At 38.5% G+C, this 20,650-nt stretch overlaps 1 protein-coding gene across 1 annotated transcript in view; it reads right to left on the bottom strand.

The window, feature by feature from the left end:
- Positions 1-290: 290 nt before the first annotated feature.
- Positions 291-20,650, bottom strand: part of LOC109110164 (tetratricopeptide repeat protein 9A-like) — a 29,188-nt gene continuing 8,828 nt past the window's right edge. Inside the window, exons 2-3 of the mRNA XM_042775130.1 lie at positions 4,765-4,947; positions 291-3,882 (exon numbers count right to left, since the gene is read on the bottom strand). Coding sequence (XP_042631064.1) covers positions 3,788-3,882; positions 4,765-4,947 — 278 coding nt within the window. The 3' untranslated portion in view covers positions 291-3,787. The remainder of the gene's footprint in view (positions 3,883-4,764; positions 4,948-20,650) is intronic.

The following is a 20,650-nucleotide window of genomic DNA, read 5'->3' as shown; positions in this document are numbered from 1 at the left end:
AACTAGAACCTTTGTACAATGCATGGCATTGTAAAGACTGCAATTCTGTCCCTCACAACCTCATTTTCATCCGCGTTAAATACAATACGACATCTAAATGGACTAAGCTCTATACTCCAATGAAGAACTTCTTTTTTGTTTTTCAAATTATTTAAAAAAAGAAAAAAGAAATACTAATGGAACATCAGAATTTCATTTTTTGTTGTTGTTGTTGTAGGGGCCATAGTTTTCTTTGTGTTTCTTCTGTAAATGTTTGGTTTTGCATAAAAAAAATCAAACAATAATACTCATACAGTTTCTCTTTTTAAACTTTATTTGTAGACTTCAGATACCAATCAATAGTGCATTCCTGAACTTGCAGGTAAACATAACCAGTTTGCAGGTCTTCTGATGTCTGGTGGAAGTATGTACAGTACTTCCCAAAGAAGCGATGAATGACCGCAGTAATGCATTAACATTATAACCAGAACAACCAGAGGGTCAAAGTCTCTCTCTCTCCAGAACAGGCAAGAAAACAGGAAAAAGAAACCAGTGGATTTGTATCCCTCTTTCTGGACAGTAGGGTACCCTCACCCCTTCTTCCTCATTTGCAAAATCCCTTGTCATTCTCTCCAGACCCACCCCAGATGGCCCTGGAGGTCAAAGGGCAAACCCTGAATCCTCAGACTGGCAAACAGACAAAAACAAGGCTAAGACATCACAAATAAGCCAAGATACAAGAGGAAAACTGATCATAGAGTATACACAGGTACAAAGCTGCCCCTCACAATGTTAAATATATTTTTCCATAAATCTCTTTTAATTATCCTTCTCATTTGCTCTCTTACATATCGATAAAAACAATTTAATAAAGTAAAGCTTTCGACAACCATTTTAATGTCTTTAAAACCGCACAAGTCTACTTTGACATTCAACAAACACATACCTCAAGTGACATCCAAGAAAAAGTAAAGTACAGAAAGTTTATTTGCTTGTCCATAAACCAGTTTGTGCTTTTGTTGTTGTATGTAGACAACAGTCAGATTTGATGTTTCTCCATCTGTGTAGAAAGAGATCCAGCACATGGGGACATATGGATCACAGCTGAAAGAAGCAAAGGTCATGACCAAGATTCTTTACAGGACATCGGCATTGTCAGCATTGCTCTGTTGTAGACAAAATGAATTTTACCATTTACAGAAATCAAAAGAACATATCGAAGGTAAGGTGGAGAGAGAACTGCCACAAAACTGAGACAAGAGACAGAGCTGGAAAGGAGAAACGCGTCAAAACAGCCAACATACTCTCATGGCAATTCATAACTATTTTAATTTTTGGTGTCTAATATGTATAACATATTGGTGGCTAATTCATGTAACCTCTTTTGTACATTATTATACGATCATCTTACGTCCCATTGAAGGTTAGGTTTTGGGTGGGTTTAGGGATGGAGCTTTATGCTTACATTTTTGTAAACATAAACATTGCAAATTCATGCAAAACCGTCACCTCATAAAATAGTTATGTTTTCTCACAAGACTGAGTTAGAACAGCACAGTAAAGAGATACCTTGATTTCTCTTGCCAATCTATTCATAATCAAGGTGTTTTGAGCATTAAAGCAACACTATGTAACTTTTTCTGTGTTCAAAATTTGCAAAATGTATATAATGAGCGAATACATCATAAAATCATCTACCAAACTGCCTTTTTGTCTTATCCCAAATCACTACAGTACATTTATAATAAGTGAATATTTTTGGACTATTGTAGCCTGTTCGGGTCGTCACCGCTGCGGAGTAACACATACAGTACCTGCGTGAATCACCATAGACATAAACATGGAGAAGTAGCTCCGGTTAGAATGTTCTTCCGCGGGATGCATGCAGTTCTGTTTATTAACTGCTAGAGCACTAAAATTTGCAGCCAGACCCTCTTGTTAAAAGGTGCACTCGAAAAGTTTTTGTGTTCCACAAGTTATTTTTCACCTTAGAGAAGTGTATGCTGACAATTACTAGCGTGGATGTATGGGGTTTGTGTATTAATTGCTGTTCACTTCATTTTCATTCATTTCTGTGTTGTAAAGTGCATTGAACACTCCTACTATATAATAATGAACTAATAATTTTTATTATTGACATTGTTGTCTTTAGACATAGAAGCCCCTTGAGAGGGCAACCCGCTCCATGTGGAATAAATCAGAAGATATGACTAAAGTCTTGACTGCATGTGAGTATTTATCATTTTAATTATATTCACTTAATGTTCTACTCCCTGTATGTATATTTTTTTTTAAAAAAATAAGAAAAACTGAATCCACCTTATTTTATCGCCATATTCCTCAGTTTCCTGAAGTGTCACTGCAACAAAGAGATGGGGCTGTATGGCCTGCCATGTGTTCTGAATCTCATCAGAGCATCTTCTCATTTGAAACCATGGCACAACATCCCAAGCGTCCCACTGACACAATTAAATCTGTCTTATATTAGGTCAGCTGGATAATTTCATCTGTCTGTCCCCATCTCCTAAAATCCATTAATCCAAACTAAACTCAGAAAGACATGTACTGTCACAGGCTTCTCCATATTCAAACCAATCCACCGGAGATGTTGCCTCAATGAACAAATGAACAAAACATCATTCCATAACAAAGCACAAAAAATCATAACACTAAGAAGAGGACAAACACGTGACGCTTAATTAATGGTTGTCAAAACTACAATTCTCAGAGTTACCGGAGCATTTTTGTCCTTTTACTTACCACTATTTGGTAACACTGATCTTTTGTGGTAGATATATTATTTAAGTTTAGCAGACCTCTATCAAGCACTTCAGATGTTGTTCATCTGACACAAGAGTTTTTTATATGGCTCCATTAGTTAATAATATTCCAACAGGCTGCATAACCATTGTGACATCATCAGGATGCGCTCTTCTCTTTTTTGGGGGAGGGGGGGCTATGCGACAGTCCTATACAAGGAAATGGACAACAAGGTTCACAAAACATCTACTAACATTAGTACGGAGGATGTTGTAAAGGGAAAGATAACAACTTGCTCAAACCACTATAGTACAGCAAACCAAGAGGCAAAACAAAATCGATATCTAAGAACAAATTACAAACAATTGAATTAGCCCTTGAATTGAAACAGTTCAGAAATTGAGTTGAGATATGCCCAAATTCAAGAGAGAGAAAAAGGAGACGGAAAGTAACAGGCGTTGGCAGGTGAGCGTGAATTGAATGTTGACCTCTCTGCTTCTCTTCTGTATTAAGCAGAGAGAGTGCTTCTCAATGGATCAGGGTGAGTTCAAAGGTCACTAGCCTAATCATTGACCTTCACCATCTGCGCTTAAGTAGCAGTGTGGCTTTGATATGTGTGCTTTATTCTCTACCTAGATATTTAATTCTGCCACCCATGTTTTTCATTCAAAACATTATACACATTTTAATATCCATCATGTGATTTTAAATTGTAACGTCAGACCCCCATTGCTTATTTCATTACAAGACACCATTTCTTCTTTTTTCGTCTTCGTGTTCTTTGTTCATCAGTCAAATTCTCAATACCTGGGAAATGAAAAGCACCGGGGTCGTTGGATTTAAAGGGACAGAGAATCTCAGAGCGAGAAAAGACAGTCGCGGGGTGCTGTGCTGTAGCTGCGCCCGTTTCAAGTCCGCTTTCAGAGAGGGGCACAGCACATGTATCCTGGTTGTCCAAGGGATCAATTGTGGGAAAAAGGGGAAAGACTCGAGAAGAGAGGTTTTCTATCAGGCTTAGGGTGTGGCATGGAGAGGGGGTCGGGCTGAATTAACCCAATGACTCTTTCCCACTCTCACGCACCTGCTGACTGGTCTTACTCATCTTCATCTCCGTAAGCTGGATGTATCGCAGCACGTTTGTGTCTGGACAGAGAGAGGATATAGAACAGAAAATAAGAAGAGCAAAGGACAAAAAAATAAAAATAAAGACATCAGCATAAGACTAAATAAAACTAAAACTTGCTTTAGTAAGCAAACACATCAACTTAACATAAATACAGCTAAATGCTTATATATATATATATATATATATATATATATATATATATATATATATATATATATATATATATATATATATACGTGTGTGTATGTGTATATTTTGGTTCTTAACAGTTGAATTGCAGCAGTGTTGTCTTCGTTAACTAAAACTAAAGCTATTAAAAATAGTCTTTGTCAATTCAAATAAAGCTGAAATAGGATGAAAAAATATATAGATTGAAAAAAAAAACATAAAAACTGAAACAATAACTAGAAATTTTGCCTTGGGAACTAACTGAAAATAATATAAACTGAATTAATGAATGAATTAATGAAATTGAAAATGAATTACTAAAACTAAAACTGAAATAAAAATATATTAAAGCTATAAAGAAATATAAATAATATAAACTAATTACACATAGCAATATACTAATACACCAACTAAAACTAAAATAAAAATAAAAGGTCATTCAAAATATTAGGAAATACTATAATAGTACATGAATAAGACTAAAATAACACTGGGTCATAGATATTTTGGAGCAAATTCAACTGTCACAGTATATTAATATTGTGCCTATTAATAAATTTCAGTCCGATTTTAAGGGCATTTCTAATTACTTTTGCATGATAAGCTATTGGGGAGGCATGAGCTCTGGTTATCAATCAGTATGATGGAATTTTTAATTTAGAAATGCTCATCTCCCATTTTTTACATTTACATTTACATTTGAGAAGCACTACTCTATTAAAGACCTCTACCTGTGGGTTCACGGCACTTGGCATCACGTAGGTAACGCAGGGCACACTCGTAGTTTCCCAGGTGGTAGAAGGCAATCCCAGCACGGTACATGGCCTTAAAGTGATCCTGCTGGTGTCCGAGTACCTTCAAACAGTATTCCTTAACCCGCTCATAATTCACCAACTCCGACTGCAGCAAGCACGCTATAAAGAGAAAAGAGAAAGAGAAGGAGGGTAGTAAGTAAAGTCAAAAGGACAGGACAAAACAATAAAACAGCTATAATGAATAAATCAGTGAACAGCTAGAGAGAAGGGAGTAAAAATATCCATACTGGTGTACAAAACCCTGGTCTGATCGATGAAGTAGAAAAAGGGACAATATGTTTTCTCGTGGTCATCAGTTGCACTGAAGGTCTGAGAGCAGCAGTTTTTAATGCTATTGGTCTCGGATAACCACATTAGCACAAAGTGAAGGCCTAATTGCATCTTTTAGCCTCTCTAGGCTCAGTGACACAGTTGAAGTAATTGTTTTATCTGCTGTCTAATGAGAAAATAAACCAAATGAGACGCATCCTAATCTAAAACTGCTGCTTAAAAGAGTTGGATGCATCTGAACTGTGCATGCTTTATTGAAAAACAGGAGATGAATGCTTAAAGGGGTGTGTGTGTGTGTGTATATATATATATATATATATGTGTGTGTGTGTGTGTGTGTGTGTGTGTGTATATATATATATATATACAGTATAAAATGTATTTAATATATGCACATTTAGATTTAAATTAGATTATGAGAAACACATGACTGTATGATGCTATATTACTTCCACTGTGACCAAACAGAATACAGGATTTTGAAATTATAATAGCTAAAGACAGATTATAATATGAGAATTTTCTAATTCCATTTCTAATATTCATTGAATTAATTAAATATAGAGGTCTGTGGTTCAAAAAAAGCTGTAGCTAATTAGATGCATTGGCCCTGAAAGAACATCTGCACGCCAAATGAATTACTGTGGTGCCTGCTAGGCAGCTGATGCATGTTGTCAACCCCTCATCCAATCAGGGTTATTTATTCCAAAAGCAGATGACATGCCTGGACACTGATGGCAGGGGCTGGGAAACTCAATTTCATATTTCAATTTGAGCTCACTGGTTGTGGTGTGTGTATGTGGCATGAGTCTGGAATCTTCAGGCATTTAGGACGTTCTGTTCAATTCATCATTTAAGCTCTTGCATAAGCTCACTTCTCTGCAGTTTTCTAATAATGAACTGAATTCACCTCTTACATTATTATGCACCAGCTGAATGTAGGAATGAAGCAACAATGTAAGGTTGGTAAGAGTTGTTTAAGAGTTTTTAATTATTATTATTATTATTTTTTTTTTTTTAATCTCTTATGCTCATCAATGCTGCGTTTATTTATTTAATCAAAAATCCAGTAAAGCAGTGATATTGTAAAATATCATTACACTTTAAAATAACTGATTTCTATGTTAATATATTTTAAAATGTATAACTGTGATGGCAAAGCTGGCCATTACTCCAGTCCTCAGAAATCATTCTAATATGCTGATTTGGTGCTCATTTCAAATGCTCATTGTAGCTGAAAAAGTTGTGCTGCTTAATATTTTTGTGGAAACCATGCTACATTTCAGTCCTCAGAAATCATTCTTGTATGATTGTTTGTTTTTAAGTATTAATTAAAAACCATACTGGTCCAAGCTTCTTGAATGGTATTGTAAATAAATATATTATTATTTATTATATAATTTTTGTATTTATATTTTATTTCATTCTGTTATTTAATGGATTTTTATTTATATATGCTATTTAGGTTGTTTAATTCCAACTTTTAATTCCATCATCAAACATCAAATAAAGTAAAACCACAGTGAAAATCTGTGACCCCACTGTATCTTCTAAATTTTATCTCATTCAGTACCTGTTTACTGCTCCAGTGCGACACCAGTTTTGGCCCGGTCTGACTGGCAGAGGTCTGACCCCTGCCAAGGTCAATGTCTCTCTGTGCAGTTGAGAGGCTGCTGACTACCAAACATACTGACAAAAGCTGCTGCTTTATATTGACAACCTCCCTCTGTCCTTTCCTATTACATTCCTCCAACCATCACTTGGCCTGTGGCTTACACCTCTGTGGAAATCATGAGTCAGGGGTATCGGCACAAGGCAGAATGACAGAGCACAGGACAAAAAAAGATCAGTCCACCACAAATTCAATCTCTAAAAGACAATTTCTCACCACACACATTCTGCACAGCATTCAAAGTGGCCAACTGGCAGTAAATGAACACAACCATCTGGAAAAATCACAAATAAATGAAAAATGAGTGACAGACCAATATGTGTGCCTGGATGATTAATTAAGTTATATAACCAACTGGCCGCTTAACAGAAAAGGTAGTTTCCCTTGTATCAGTTCCAAAATCTACCAACAGCTATATATATATATATATATATATATATATATAATATATATATATATATATATATATATATATATATATATATACTGTATATATGTATGTATAAATAAAATGCTAAGACAAATACAAATTTACAAACAGTAAAGGAATTCTGGAGAAACATGATGAGAACATAGTGTACTACATTGAAAACGATCAACTATCAAAGACAACCAGAAACCTTTGTATTCCTCATCATTATCAAAGCCCTTTGGTTTGTGGGCATGCTGGGTGAATGATGACATAAGAACCAGAAAACAGATCGCTGATAAAAGGAAGGCTGTGTGCTGCTGTACAGACATGAACTAAAGCAGACATCTGCTGACTGCTCAAACAGCTGTTAAGTCAGACATATAGTCAGTGGAGGAAAGGGAGTGAAAAACCCAACCTAATGAAGGTTATAAAAACAGAAGGACCAACTAACAAGAGCAGAAGTGAGATAAACGATGATTAGGTGACAAATGAAAAGCTGTGAGAGGAATCATCTAATCTATATTAGTTCATTATAACTGGAATTTCACTCCGAGTAGAGAGTTTTGTAAAGGCTTCCTTTCTCTCCAACCATCTCATGCAGCCTTTTTCATTTGTTATAATTTCCCTCTGGTTTCTCTTTTCTCCCTTTTCCCAATAAAATACTCTCAAGATAACACTGTCTGAAATTTCAGGTCACAGAAAGTCCCTCATAAATAGAAGAATTGTCCTGTAGTACAATAATGTGGCGTTTGAGCTGTATTGACTTTACCTCTAAGACAATACAGCAATTTAGTGATAGAGTAAAGGCCCTCTCCTGGAATCATTTCATGCATCTTAACTGTGATCTCTGTTTTTTGTGATTAACTGGGTTGGCCTGTCTCATTTGGCCTGGGATGGGAGAGAGAGAAACTGCCTTTCAGCACACCACCATCACGCTCATCGAGCATCCTGTCCATCATCATTCTGGGCAAGTAGAACCATGGCAAGCTCTCAGTGTATTCAGTTTCAGGCAATAATGGTCTAATGGCTCCTAACTCTTGTGATATCCTGATCTTTTTCTCTCTGCGCCTTACTCTCTTTCCACAACACTCCTACAGACGCACGCACACAAACACACACAAATCCTACAGACTGATTCATCACACAAATGGATAAGGCGTGGCATTGTGGATATTGCACTTAAGTGTCTGCTGAGTGGCTCTATGAGTGTAATAATGATGCCATCACATATTAATGGACCCAATGCACTTTATGCTGCATCATAGTTATATGAGAACATAACTGCTAAGAGCACAGCTAGAAAGACAGAGCTGGTCATCGGAGCAGGGCAGAGACTAACAGGGTCCATCTTGAGATAACAGGGGGTTGATAGGTTTGTCATCCTTGATGAAGAAATTAAAAAAAAGCACAACAAATCTGCTCTGCTATACAGGTCCTTCTCAAAAAATTAGCATATTGTGAAAAAGTTCATTATTTTCCATAATGTAATGATAAAAATTTAAACTTTCATATATTTTAGATTCATTGCACACCAACTGAAATATTTCAGGTCTTTTATTGTTTTAATACTGATGATTTTGGAATACAGCTCATGAAAACCCCAAATTTCCTATCTCAAAAAATTAGCATATCATGAAAAGGTTCTCTAAACGAGCTATTTTACCTAATCATCTGAATCAACTAATTAACTCTAAACACCTGCAAAAGATTCCTGAGGCTTTTAAAAACTCCCAGCCTGGTTCATTACTCAAAACCGCAATCATGGGTAAGACTGCCGACCTGACTGCTGTCCAGAAGGCCATCATTGACACCCTCAAGCGAGAGGGTAAGACACAGAAAGAAATTTCTGAACGAATAGGCTGTTCCCAGAGTGCTTTATCAAGGCACCTCAGTGGGAAGTCTGTGGGAAGGAAAAAGTGTGGCAAAAAACGCTGCACAACGAGAAGAGGTGACCGGACCCTGAGGAAGATTGTGGAGAAGGACCGATTCCAGACCTTGGGGGACCTGCGGAAGCAGTGGACTGAGTCTGGAGTAGAAACATCCAGAGCCACCATGCACAGGCGTGTGCAGGAAATGGGTTACAGGTGCCGCATTCCCCACAGAGAAGCAGCACTGGACTGTTGCTCAGTGGTCCAAAGTACTTTTTTCGGATGAAAGCAAATTTTGCATGTCATTCGGAAATCAAGGTGCCAGAGTCTGGAGGAAGACTGGGGAGAAGGAAATGCCAAAATGCCTGAAGTCCAGTGTCAAGTACCCACAGTCAGTGATGGTCTGGGGTGCCATGTCAGCTGCTGGTGTTGGTCCACTGTGTTTTATCAAGGGCAGGGTCAATGCAGCTAGCTATCAGGAGATTTTGGAGAACTTCATGCTTCCATCTGCTGAAAAGCTTTATGGAGATGAAGATTTCGTTTTTCAGCACGACCTGGCACCTGCTTACAGTGCCAAAACCACTGGTAAATGGTTTACTGACCATGGTATTACTGTGCTCAATTGGCCTGCCAACTCTCCTGACCTGAACCCCATAGAGAATCTGTGGGATATTGTGAAGAGAAAGTTGAGAGACGCAAGACCCAACACTCTGGATGAGCTTAAGGCCACTATCGAAGCATCCTGGGCCTCCATAACACCTCAGCAGTGCCACAGGCTGATTGCCTCCATGCCACGCCGCATTGAAGCAGTCATTTCTGCAAAAGGATTGCCGACCAATTATGAGTGCATAACTGAACATAATTATTTGAAGGTTGACTTTTTTTGCATTAAAAACACTTTTCTTTTATTGGTCGGATGAATATGCTAATTTTTTTGAGATAGGAATTTTGGGTTTTCATGAGCTGTATGCCAAAATCATCAGTATTAAAACAATAAAAGACCTGAAATATTTCAGTTGGTGTGCAATGAATCTAAAATATATGAAAGTTTAATTTTTATCATTACATTATGGAAAATAATGAACTTTTTCACAATATGCAAATTTTTTGAGAAGGACCTGTATATTGACAGAAACGTGTCAGTTCTCTTTCATGGTTCATTAGTTTTCAAAAGATTGATTTTTGTGCAAAGAACCCAAACAAACCCCAAAATGCTGTCATTTCATATTTACATAATAAATTTACATAATAAAAACAATCAAAAAACATAACACATTTAAGTTGTAATGCATTAACATTTTCATATTACATTTTCTGTGACCAAACAGCTAACAGCTTGAAATTTGTTCTCTTAGCTTTCTTGAAATATATAGCACATTAATCATATGGATTACTTTAACAGTGTCTTTTTGGAGCTCAGCAGTAACTTACTCTATTCACTTTCATTATATGAAGAAGAGCAGTGTGAACATTCTGCTAAGAATCTTCTTTTAAGTTCCACAGAAGTAATAAAGTCATAATGGTTTGGAACAAAAGGAAGTGGACTAAAATAATGGCAGTGTGTTTATTTTTGGGAGAACTATCCCTTTAAGATGATTTTGGAGATCACTGGCTATATTTACCCTAAAACTGAACAGGTGCAGGGACAGCTGTTGTGTGTGTGTGTGTGTGTGTGTGTGTGTGTGTGTGTGTGTGTGAGAGAGAGAGAGAGAGAGAGAGAGAGAGAGAGAGAGAGAGAGAAAGAGATGACAAGCAATATGTAGAAGTGGTTAGCAAATGTTGAGAATCCCCCTCATATTTACACCTTCACATAAGAAAAACCAAAAACGTTTTTTTTCTTCAGAAAAGCTACCAGATACAAATGTTAGAAAGAAGGAGAAAGTAGCAAAACAGGAAGAGAGCGGATCATTGTTTGTGAAGCGCATGGAATAGCAAAAAGGTGAGGCAGAGGGAGTGAGAACTTGAGGGCAAACTATTTCAAATGCCCTCTTCTAGGAACATCCATCTCCAGTGGACTGGATCACTCCCTCTCCTCTTTCTGCCCTCCTTATTATCTTCTCTTCCCTCTCTGTGCTTTTTTTCTGTCCCTTTAGCTCTCTCAGGGGTGCTGCTCTTTTGACAGGTGCAGGGCCGACAGCATCAGGTAGGTGAGTGGAACTAATTTAAAGCGGTGTTGGTTTGTGGTGATTACCCTGCTGTCACACTGATGGTAATTAGTTCTCTTGATGCTTAATGGTTGATGCAGGGACCCATCAGTCTAAATGACACCTCCCCTCCCACTGTGTCCTTACTCACCCGCACACTGACCTCATCATACCATATATTATTCTGAATAAGGGGTGGGCGATATGGCAAAAATATCATATCACGATTTTTTTTTTTTTGAGAAAAATCATGATTCATAATTTTATCACGAATCGTTGTCATGTTGGTTTTACTATTTTGCAAGCTGTCTGAGCAGTACAGCCAAACTCATTTTCATATTTTAAAAACAAAGCCTTAGGTAACAAAATATAAAATAAAAAAAGAATGGCAGATATTTAGGCCAAAGTGGGCAAAGATAAAAATCTTTGTCATTATTTTATCTTTGTTATTAAAAATAAGAACAAAGATGCATATTACAAACACACATAATATACATTTACATTTAGTCATTTAGCAGATGCTTTTATCCAAAGCAATAGAACAATGGCACAATAATGCATCGTTCACTTGCAGAACGCAAGCTTCTAGGACACATAACTCTGAAGTAATGAATTTAGGTAAAGGGGTGCAGAGCCAGTGGTGGTTTTGTAGGCTTTTCATGCCTCATTTAAATATGGTAGCCAGTGCTGATGCAGAGCTATGCACAAATTGATGAACAAAGCTATGACGTGCATTCGCATTTTGGATTAATTGTAGAGGTTCGATAGAAGTGGCTGGAAGTCCTAGCAAGAGAGCATTGCAATAGTCCAGCCTGGACAGAACAAGAGCTTGAACAAGGAGTTGTGTTGCATGTTCTGATAGAAAGGGCCTTATCTTACTAATGTTGTATAAAGCAAATCTGCAGGGCCGGGCAGTTTTAGCAATGTGGTCTGAGAAATTCAGCTTATCATCAATCACACCTCTAAGGTTTCTAGCTGTTTTTGAAGGAGTTGTGGTTGATGAGCCTAACTGAATAGTGAAATTTTGATAAAGTGATGGGTTTGTTGAAACCACAAGCAGTTCTGTCTTAGCCAGGTTGAGTTCACGGTGATGGTCCGTCATCCAACAAGAAATGTCTGTTAGACATGCTGAGATGCGAGCAGCTATCATCAGGATGGAATGAAAGGTATGTTGACTGTCATCAGCATAGCAGTGATATGAAAAGCCATGTTTCTGAATGACAGAACCTAGTGATGCCATGAAGACAGACAATAGAAGTGGTACAAGAACTGAGCCCTGAGGCACCCCAGTAGCTTGATGTAGCGACGTGGACACCTCACCTCTCCAAGGTACCCTGAAGGACCTATCTGAGAGGTAAGGCTCAAACCACTGGCGTGCGGTTCCTGAGATGCCCTTTGCCAATAGGATTGACGGGATGATCTGGTGGTTCACCGTACCAAAAGCAGTGGACAAATCCAGCAAGATAAGTATAGAAGATTTGGAAGCCACTCTTGCCAATCTTAGGGGTTCAACAACTGAGAGCAAGGCAGTCTCAGTCGAATGTCCACTTCTGAAGCCAGATTGGTTGCTGTCCAGGAGGTTGTTCTGTGTGTGAAAGGCAGAAACTTGGTTGAACACAGCTCGTTCAAGTGTTTTTGTAATGAAAGGTAGAAGGGAAACCGGTCTGAAGTTCTCTAAAAGAGTTGGGTTATGAGTGGGTTAAGAAGTGGGGTTATACGAGCCTGTTAAAATGTTGAGGGAAAAACACCAGTGTGAAGGGATGTGTTAACAATGTGGGTGAGTGCAGGTACAATGGCAGGAGAAATGGCTTGAAGGAGATGAGATGTAATAGAATCAAGCGAACAAGTAGTAGGATGATTGGAAAGGATGAGTTTAGAGACTTCTGCCTCAGAGGATGAAAACGAGTGTATGTTTGCTGCTAAGATGTGTTTGACAGTTTGTGGTGTGGCAAATTATGGTGGAGGTTTGTAATTTTATTAATGAAGAATGTGGCAAAGTCTGTAGCTGTTAGAGTTGATGAAGGAGGGGGAGGAGGAGGAATGTGGAGGTTGTAAGATGTTTTTTGGTGGGTGGAAGAGATAGGGAGGTTGTTGTTTTTGGGTAGTGGGAGAGTTAGTTTAGTTGTTTATTTTTTTGTGGTGGTTTGTGATTTGAGTGATCGATATACATTAAGGTTTGTGATTTGTGCCATACTCTTTCAGCAGCTCTGAACTTAGAACGATGCTCACAGAGAACACCAGGGCAGAAGAGGTGGACAAGCTGGCCTGGAAGACAAGGAGCAGACAGTGTCTAAACAAGACGTAAGAGTGGAGGAGAAAGTATCAGTAGCACTGTTAACAACAAGAGATGATAACTGTTTAGGGAAAGGAAGCAAAGATGAAACCATAGCAGATAGCTGGGAGGGTGAGAGTGAGCGTAGGTTACATTAGGAAGCGAGATGGTGAGGGTTACATGTTTGGTGGATGAGTGTTGTTGAATTTTAGAGTTAGGGGGGGGTGTTTGTTGTTGTGCAGTGGAGTAAACAGTACATGATCAGTGGAACAGTGTCGTGTGTAAATAAGGTCCAGCTGGTTGCCTGATTTGTGAGTAGCAGTAGTTGACACATGGTTGAGATCAAAAGAGGCAAGCAGAGTGTGGAAGTCTGCAGCCTGAGGTTTATCTAGGTGGATGTTGAAGTCTCCAAGCATAACTAGGGGAGTACCGTCCTCAGGAAAGGTTGAGAGCAGCACATCTAATTCTTCCATGAAGTTACCTAGTGGTCCTGGGGGTCGAGTTTAAGAGGGTGGGTAATAGTGGCTGAATGTGATTCAACTGAGCTGTTGAGATGGTAAAGGATTACATTTCCAATCATTAGAAATAAGCAGACCAGTACCTCCACCTCTTCCAGTCAGACAGGGTGAGTGGGAAAAAGAGAAATTATTGGAGAGTGCTGCAGGTGTAGCATTGTCCTCTGGTTTGATCCCAGTCTCTGTCAGGGCCATGAGGTTTAGTCTTGAATGACTAGTAATTGAAGTAATAAAATCTGCTTTGTTTACAGCAGACTGGCAATTCCAGAGACCAATAGAAAAAGAAAGTAGTGTATTAGTAGACTGGTTGCCCACTGAAGCTATGTAGGTCAGTACCTGGATGGGAGACCTCCTGGGAAAACTTGGTTGCTGCTGGAAGAGGTGTTAGTGAGGCCAACAGGGCGCTCACCCTGTGGTCTGTGTGGGTCCCGATGCCCCAGTGTAGTGACGGGGACACTATACTGACAAAAAGCACCATCTTTCGGATGAGATGTTAAACCGAGGTCCTGACTCTTTGTGGTCATTAAAAATCCCAGGGGTGTAACCCCGGCATCCTGGCCAAATTCGCTCACAGAGAACACCACAATTCGCCTCCTAACCATCCCCATACACTGATTGGCTTCCTCACTCTTTCTCCTCTCCACCAATATGCTGATGTGTGGTTTGGCTGCCGTCGCATCATCCAGGTGGATGCTGCACACTGGTGGTGGTTGAGGAGATTCCCCCCTTCTATGTAAAGCACTTTGAGTGCCCAGAAAAGTGCTATATAAATGTAATGGAATAATTATTATTTGTGTTTTTTTTTTTTTTTGTTTTTATTAACATCAAAGCAATAGTTCACCCAAAAATTTTAATTCTGTTATTGTTTACTCCACTTTCAAGTTGTTTTAAACCTGAATTAGTTTCTTTCTTCTGTTAAACATACAATGGGTTTAGAAAAAGAATCACCCCCTTATAATCACATTTTGTTGCTTTGCAGCCTGAAATGAAGACAGACACAGTTTTTGTTTTATCGAGCTGTATTTATAAAGATATAACTTTTATAACATACGGCTCTTATAAAGATATAACACCAACATGTCAGAAAAAAGTAAAAAAAATAAATAAAAAAATTAAAAAAAATATCAAACAAACAAAAACAACAGAATCAGTGATTTGGAAAAAGGATCACCCCTTGTGTCAGTATTTTGTTGAACCACCTTTTGCTTTAATTACAGCCTCTAGTTTGTTGGGATATGTCTCTACTAACTTTGCACATCTAGACTTTGCAATATTTGCCCACTCATCTTTGCAGAACTGCTCAGTTCAGTTAAATTTGATGGTGACCGTTTGTGGACTGCAGTCTTCTAGTCATTCCACAGATTTTCAATGGGGTTTAAGTCTGGGCTCTAAGTAGGCCAAAAAGGACATTCACTTTTTTCTCCTTCAACCACTGTGTGCTAAGTTTTGCTGTGTGCTTTGGGTCATCGTCATCTTGACAACTTTTTGGCAGAGGGCAGCAGATTTTCCTCAAGAATTTGATGGTATTTTGCCCCATCCATTTTTCCTTCTGTCCTGACAAGTGCTCCAGTCCCTGCTGCAGAGAAAGACCCACAGGATATTACCACCTCCATGCTTTACTGTAGGTATGCTGTTATTTGGATGGTGAGCTGTATTTGATTTCCGCCAGAAATATAGTTTGGTGCTGAGGCCAAGTAAGAATTTTGGTTGCACTGAGTAAATACAGCTGGATAAAACAAAAACTGTGCCTGTCTTAATTTCAGGCTGCAAAGCAACAAAATATGATTATTTTAAGGGGGTGGGGGGTTCTTTTCTATATGCACAGTAAAAGTTATTTTGAAGAATGTGGCATCAATAGTATTTTTATCAAAGTCGGAAAAGCGAATGGCACACAAATTAAATGTTTAACTGCCAAGGCTTTAAAGCACATGCAATTAATGTACTTTTGTGATTGTGAATAAGTGCTGTGTCCGTGAGTGTAACCCTACCACTGAGTTTACATTTGAAATGAATGTATGTTAGCGTGACCAAATGTACCATTTTCCCAGGACACATCCTGGCCAGGATTTCTATATTGCCTAAAATATCCACGTTTTGGCATTGTTTGCGCTGCGCAGAACAATTGTTGTATGACAAAGTACCGTGAAAGCTCTAGAGAGCAGATGGCTTCTTGTGCTTTGAATCGCTCTCACGGTACTTTGATGTCATACACCGGTCGGGACTGTTCTCTGTAGATCCCACCTTCTCACGCCCTGCGATTGGTTGATTACGTACAATATCTGCATGTTATTGATCAAACAATCATTACTTTCATTAAGTATAAAAACAGGAAACCAAAGCCAAAACCTGGATATTTTAGGCAATATAGATATCCTGGCCAGGACGTGTCCTGGGAAAATGGCACATTTGGTCACCCTAATGTATGTGCCATTATACAGTAGTCTATATTGAGACGGAGATGCCAGAACTGCAACTGATAGAATGTGTGAGATCAAAAATCGTGATATCACACACCCCTATTCTGAACAAACTTTTAAATTTGACTATACTAGACAGTCAGACAAAATGATAGAATAGACAAACAAATGAATAACAGATAGATAGATAGATAGATAGATAGATAGATAGATAGATAGATAGATAGATAGATAGATAGATAGATAGATAGATAGATAGATTCGCCGGACCGGAAGTTACATAAAGACAGACAATCAGAATATAGCCTGACAGATCAAGAATATACTGAGGCTGGTACTACATAACAGCCAACGCCATCCTCCTCTCCATGTGATCTAGTGATCTAGTCTCATCTAGTCAGCATAAGCAACCATATGACATTACGTGGTAATATGTTTACAGTGCAATGATAAACACATGACTCATTTTATCCAATTTAGCGTGATGCATTTGTTTGTTTACTCATTTTGTCACATTATATCAATATCATATAAAACACAGCAGTATAAGCTTTCCTCTTCATGCAGTTTTAAATAAGGTAGTCACTCAACCCTTAGCAAACAAAACATATCACCCCCAACAGCAAGTAGTAACAGACTGCTTTAAAAGATAATAGTGGGTCTCAGAAGAGTTTAGCAGCAGATGTGCTTGAGTTGGTTTTCAGTCTTATTTAACAAGGCTGAGGGACCCTGAGATCACATGTATATAATTCAAACATTAGTTACTGCTAAATGCTAGTTGCTCTCCCCTGCTCTGAAGACTGTTAATAATGGCCTTGTCAGTCAGTGCACTGTGGCTTGAAGGACGCTAAGAGGAAGGTTGCCCTAAATCACGAGGCCCCCGAGACTTAACAACCGCCGATGGCTCTCTTTCGTCCCATCCATCCCTCCCTCCTCCCCTCCCAGCTTCTCATTTTTAGCTCACTATTTCTGATTAGGAGTAAATGACCTATTCATATTGTATGAATCTCATTTCTGTTCCAAGTTTGGTAACTGCATAATCACTTTACCCTTCTTCATTCATCTACAAATCTTCATTCATCTTCCAAATCACAGTCTTTGTCTTTGTTCTTATAATATTCACATTTTCCACGAATGTAATAAGTTCCATGCATAACAGGCATAGTACCTGACAGATATCACTGAAACAGGTGTCCTGAGAAATCACATCTGTTTCTGAGACAGCATCAAGGCTCTATAAACAGCAAATAAAGAGTGAGTGTATAATCAACCAGAAGTTTGCGAGTTCACAATAGACTGCAACAGTGCTCGCCCACTTTTTCAGTAACCTTGGTTCTGGAAGTATTTGTTTGAATTCATTTTTCCAATAGAGATAAAAAAAAAGTAAAAAAAGTCAATCTCATAGAGCATTGTGACATAATCAAATGAAAAACAATGGATAAATATAAAACGGTTGATTTATATTTTTTGATTGTGTATAAAGAAATAACATTTTATGTTTACTGCAAAATCTGCATATACATACAAATATTTGAGAGCGCAGGGAGACTGGTTTGATTATGTCTTTCGCAGTGTTTCATGGGAGTGGGTGGGCATAATTTGCTTGACATTAAGTATTAAGTTAAAACATAAAACGTATAAAAAAGTATAAAAAACAATATATGTAAAATGTATTTTCAAATATATACAAACAAACAAAAACAAATTAAACAAATAAATAAATAAAGAGGGTAGTGAGACTCATATCATATGCAATGCTTCATGAGAATGGGAGGTCTCTGCTGAGCTCTTTTGTTGCTGTTCACATTTCCATGTTAGCAATAACTTCTCTGATTGGTGGATCTGTATTCATGGATTGTGGGTAATGTAGTTCTCTACCTAGAATTAATATAGTAAACGAACGTGATTTATTTTTATTTTTTTATCAAAACTGAAGCATATACCTTAATCATCACTTAATCTCATAGTTGCCAGTCTGTGTTGAAAGACTGATATTAAAAATCTATATGGAGAAAATGAATATGATTTTTCTCCCGGAAGGGGTGGGGTTTGGAAGGACTGAAGTGATACTGATTGCTGGAGTGGGTGATGGTGAAGACTGCAGTCACGCACTGAACACTGACTTGTTTTTTAAAGGGACTCGATGAGGCCCACTCACCATATTTTGCTTACCACCCCCTTCCCCCTCTTTTCCCTCTGCCTTTCTCTCCCTCTGACCATCTGTAATCACAGAATGACAGCCTTGTTCACCACACCATGCACATGTACGCCAGGGGAGCTGACAGCATATATGACTCTGCAGTTTTAAATCTAATAAGAAAAAAACAACCATCTCAGATCCTTATTTCACAGACAATTACTGACACTTTTGACATCTCTAGTTGACAAAATACACATTTTGCAGGTATTTGCATTAAATAGTCTTTTACCGCTCTGGAAAATTGACCAAAATATTGATGACTCATCTTCTCCACAGGGGTGTATACAATTTTTTTGTCCATTGGGGCATGTAAAAATGCTAAGAATGTGTTCTCCACCTTAATTATAAATAAAAAAGCACTGTACAGACTGCAATGTTTCCCTCTTCATCCCTCACAGTCATCAATGTCCACTGTCCTATCTGCATGGATTACCCACAGTGCAACATGGATTGCAGAGAGAAAAAGTCTAGATTACTCAGTCAGATCTGCTTGCATGCTGCAGAACCTCAGCAGAGATAGAATTGTTGATCATGTTTAAGAGGAGAGGATGAAATATTAATGGGGTATCCCTGCAGCTCCCTCCCATAATGCCCTTAAACACCATATGCACATGCTGACAGTAATCAAAACATCCCTGTATGGACACTTGATCGTATGCCTGTGATTTAAAATGTGTGGAGATTGTTTTTTTATACAGGTGCTTCTCAATAAATTAGAATGTCATGGAAAAGTTCATTTATTTTTAGTAATTCAACTCAAATTGTGAAACTTGTCTATTAAATAAATTCAATGCACACAGACTGAAGTAGTTTAAGTCTTTGGTTCTTTTAATTGTGATGATTTTGGCTGACATTCAACAAAACCCCACCAATTCACTATCTCAGCAAATAAGAATATGGTGACATACCAATCAGCTAATCAACTTAAAACACCTCCAAAGGTTTCCTGAGCCTTCAAAATGGTCTCTCAGTTTGGTTCACTAGGCTACAGAATCATGGGGAAGACTGCTGATCTGACAGTTGTCCAGAAGACAATCATGGACACCCTTCACAAGGAGGGTAAGCTACAAACATTCATTGCCAAAGAAGCTGGCTGTTCACAGAGTGCTGTATCCAAGCATGTTAACAGAAAGTTGAGTGGAAGGAAAAAGTGTGGAAGAAAAAGATGCCCAAGCAACCGAGAGAACCACAGCCTTCTGAGGATTGTCAAGCAAAATCGATTCAAGAATCTGAGTGAACTTTACAAGGAATGGACTGAGGCTGGGATCAAGGCATCAAGAGCCACCACACACAGATGTGTCAAGGAATTTGGCTACAGTGGTCATATTCCTCTTGTTAAGCCACTCCTGAACCACAGACAACGTCAGAGGCGTCTTACCTGGGCTAAGGAGAAGAAGAACTGGACTGTTGCCCAGTGGTCCAAAGTCCTCTTTTCAGATGAGAGCAAGTTTTGTATTTCATTTGGAAACCAAGGTCCTAAAGTCTGGAGGAAGGGTGGAGAAGCTCATAGCCCAAGTTGCTTGAAGTCCAGTGTTAAGTTTCCACAGTCTGTGATGATTTGGGGTGCAATGTCATCTGCTGGTGTTGGTCCATTGTGTTTTTTGAAAACCAAAGTCACTGCACCCATTTACCAAGACATTTTGGAGCACTTCATGCTTCCTTCTGCTGACCAATGATGCTGATTTAATTGTCCAGCAGGATTTGGCACTTGCCCATAATGCCAAAAGCACCAAAAGTTGGTCAAATGACCATGGTGTTTGTGTGCTTGACTGGCCAGCAAACTCACTAGACCTGAACCCCATAGAGAATCTCTGGGGTATTGTCAAGAGGAAAAATGAGAAACAAGAGACCAAAAAATGCAGATGAGTTGAAGGCCACTGTAAAAGAAACCTGGGCTTCTATACCACCTCAGCACTGCCACAAACTGATCACCTCCATGGCACGCCGAATTGAGGCAGTAATTAAAGCAAAAGGAGCCCCTACCAAGTGTTGAGTACATGTACCGTAAATGAACATACTTTCCAGAAGGCCA

The sequence above is a fragment of the Cyprinus carpio genome, chromosome A18, assembly GCF_018340385.1.
Source record: "Cyprinus carpio isolate SPL01 chromosome A18, ASM1834038v1, whole genome shotgun sequence".
In the NCBI taxonomy this organism is placed as follows: Eukaryota; Metazoa; Chordata; class Actinopteri; order Cypriniformes; family Cyprinidae; genus Cyprinus; species Cyprinus carpio.
Note: the sequence above shows the minus strand (reverse complement) of the source record. Positions and strands in the feature narration are given on the sequence as shown.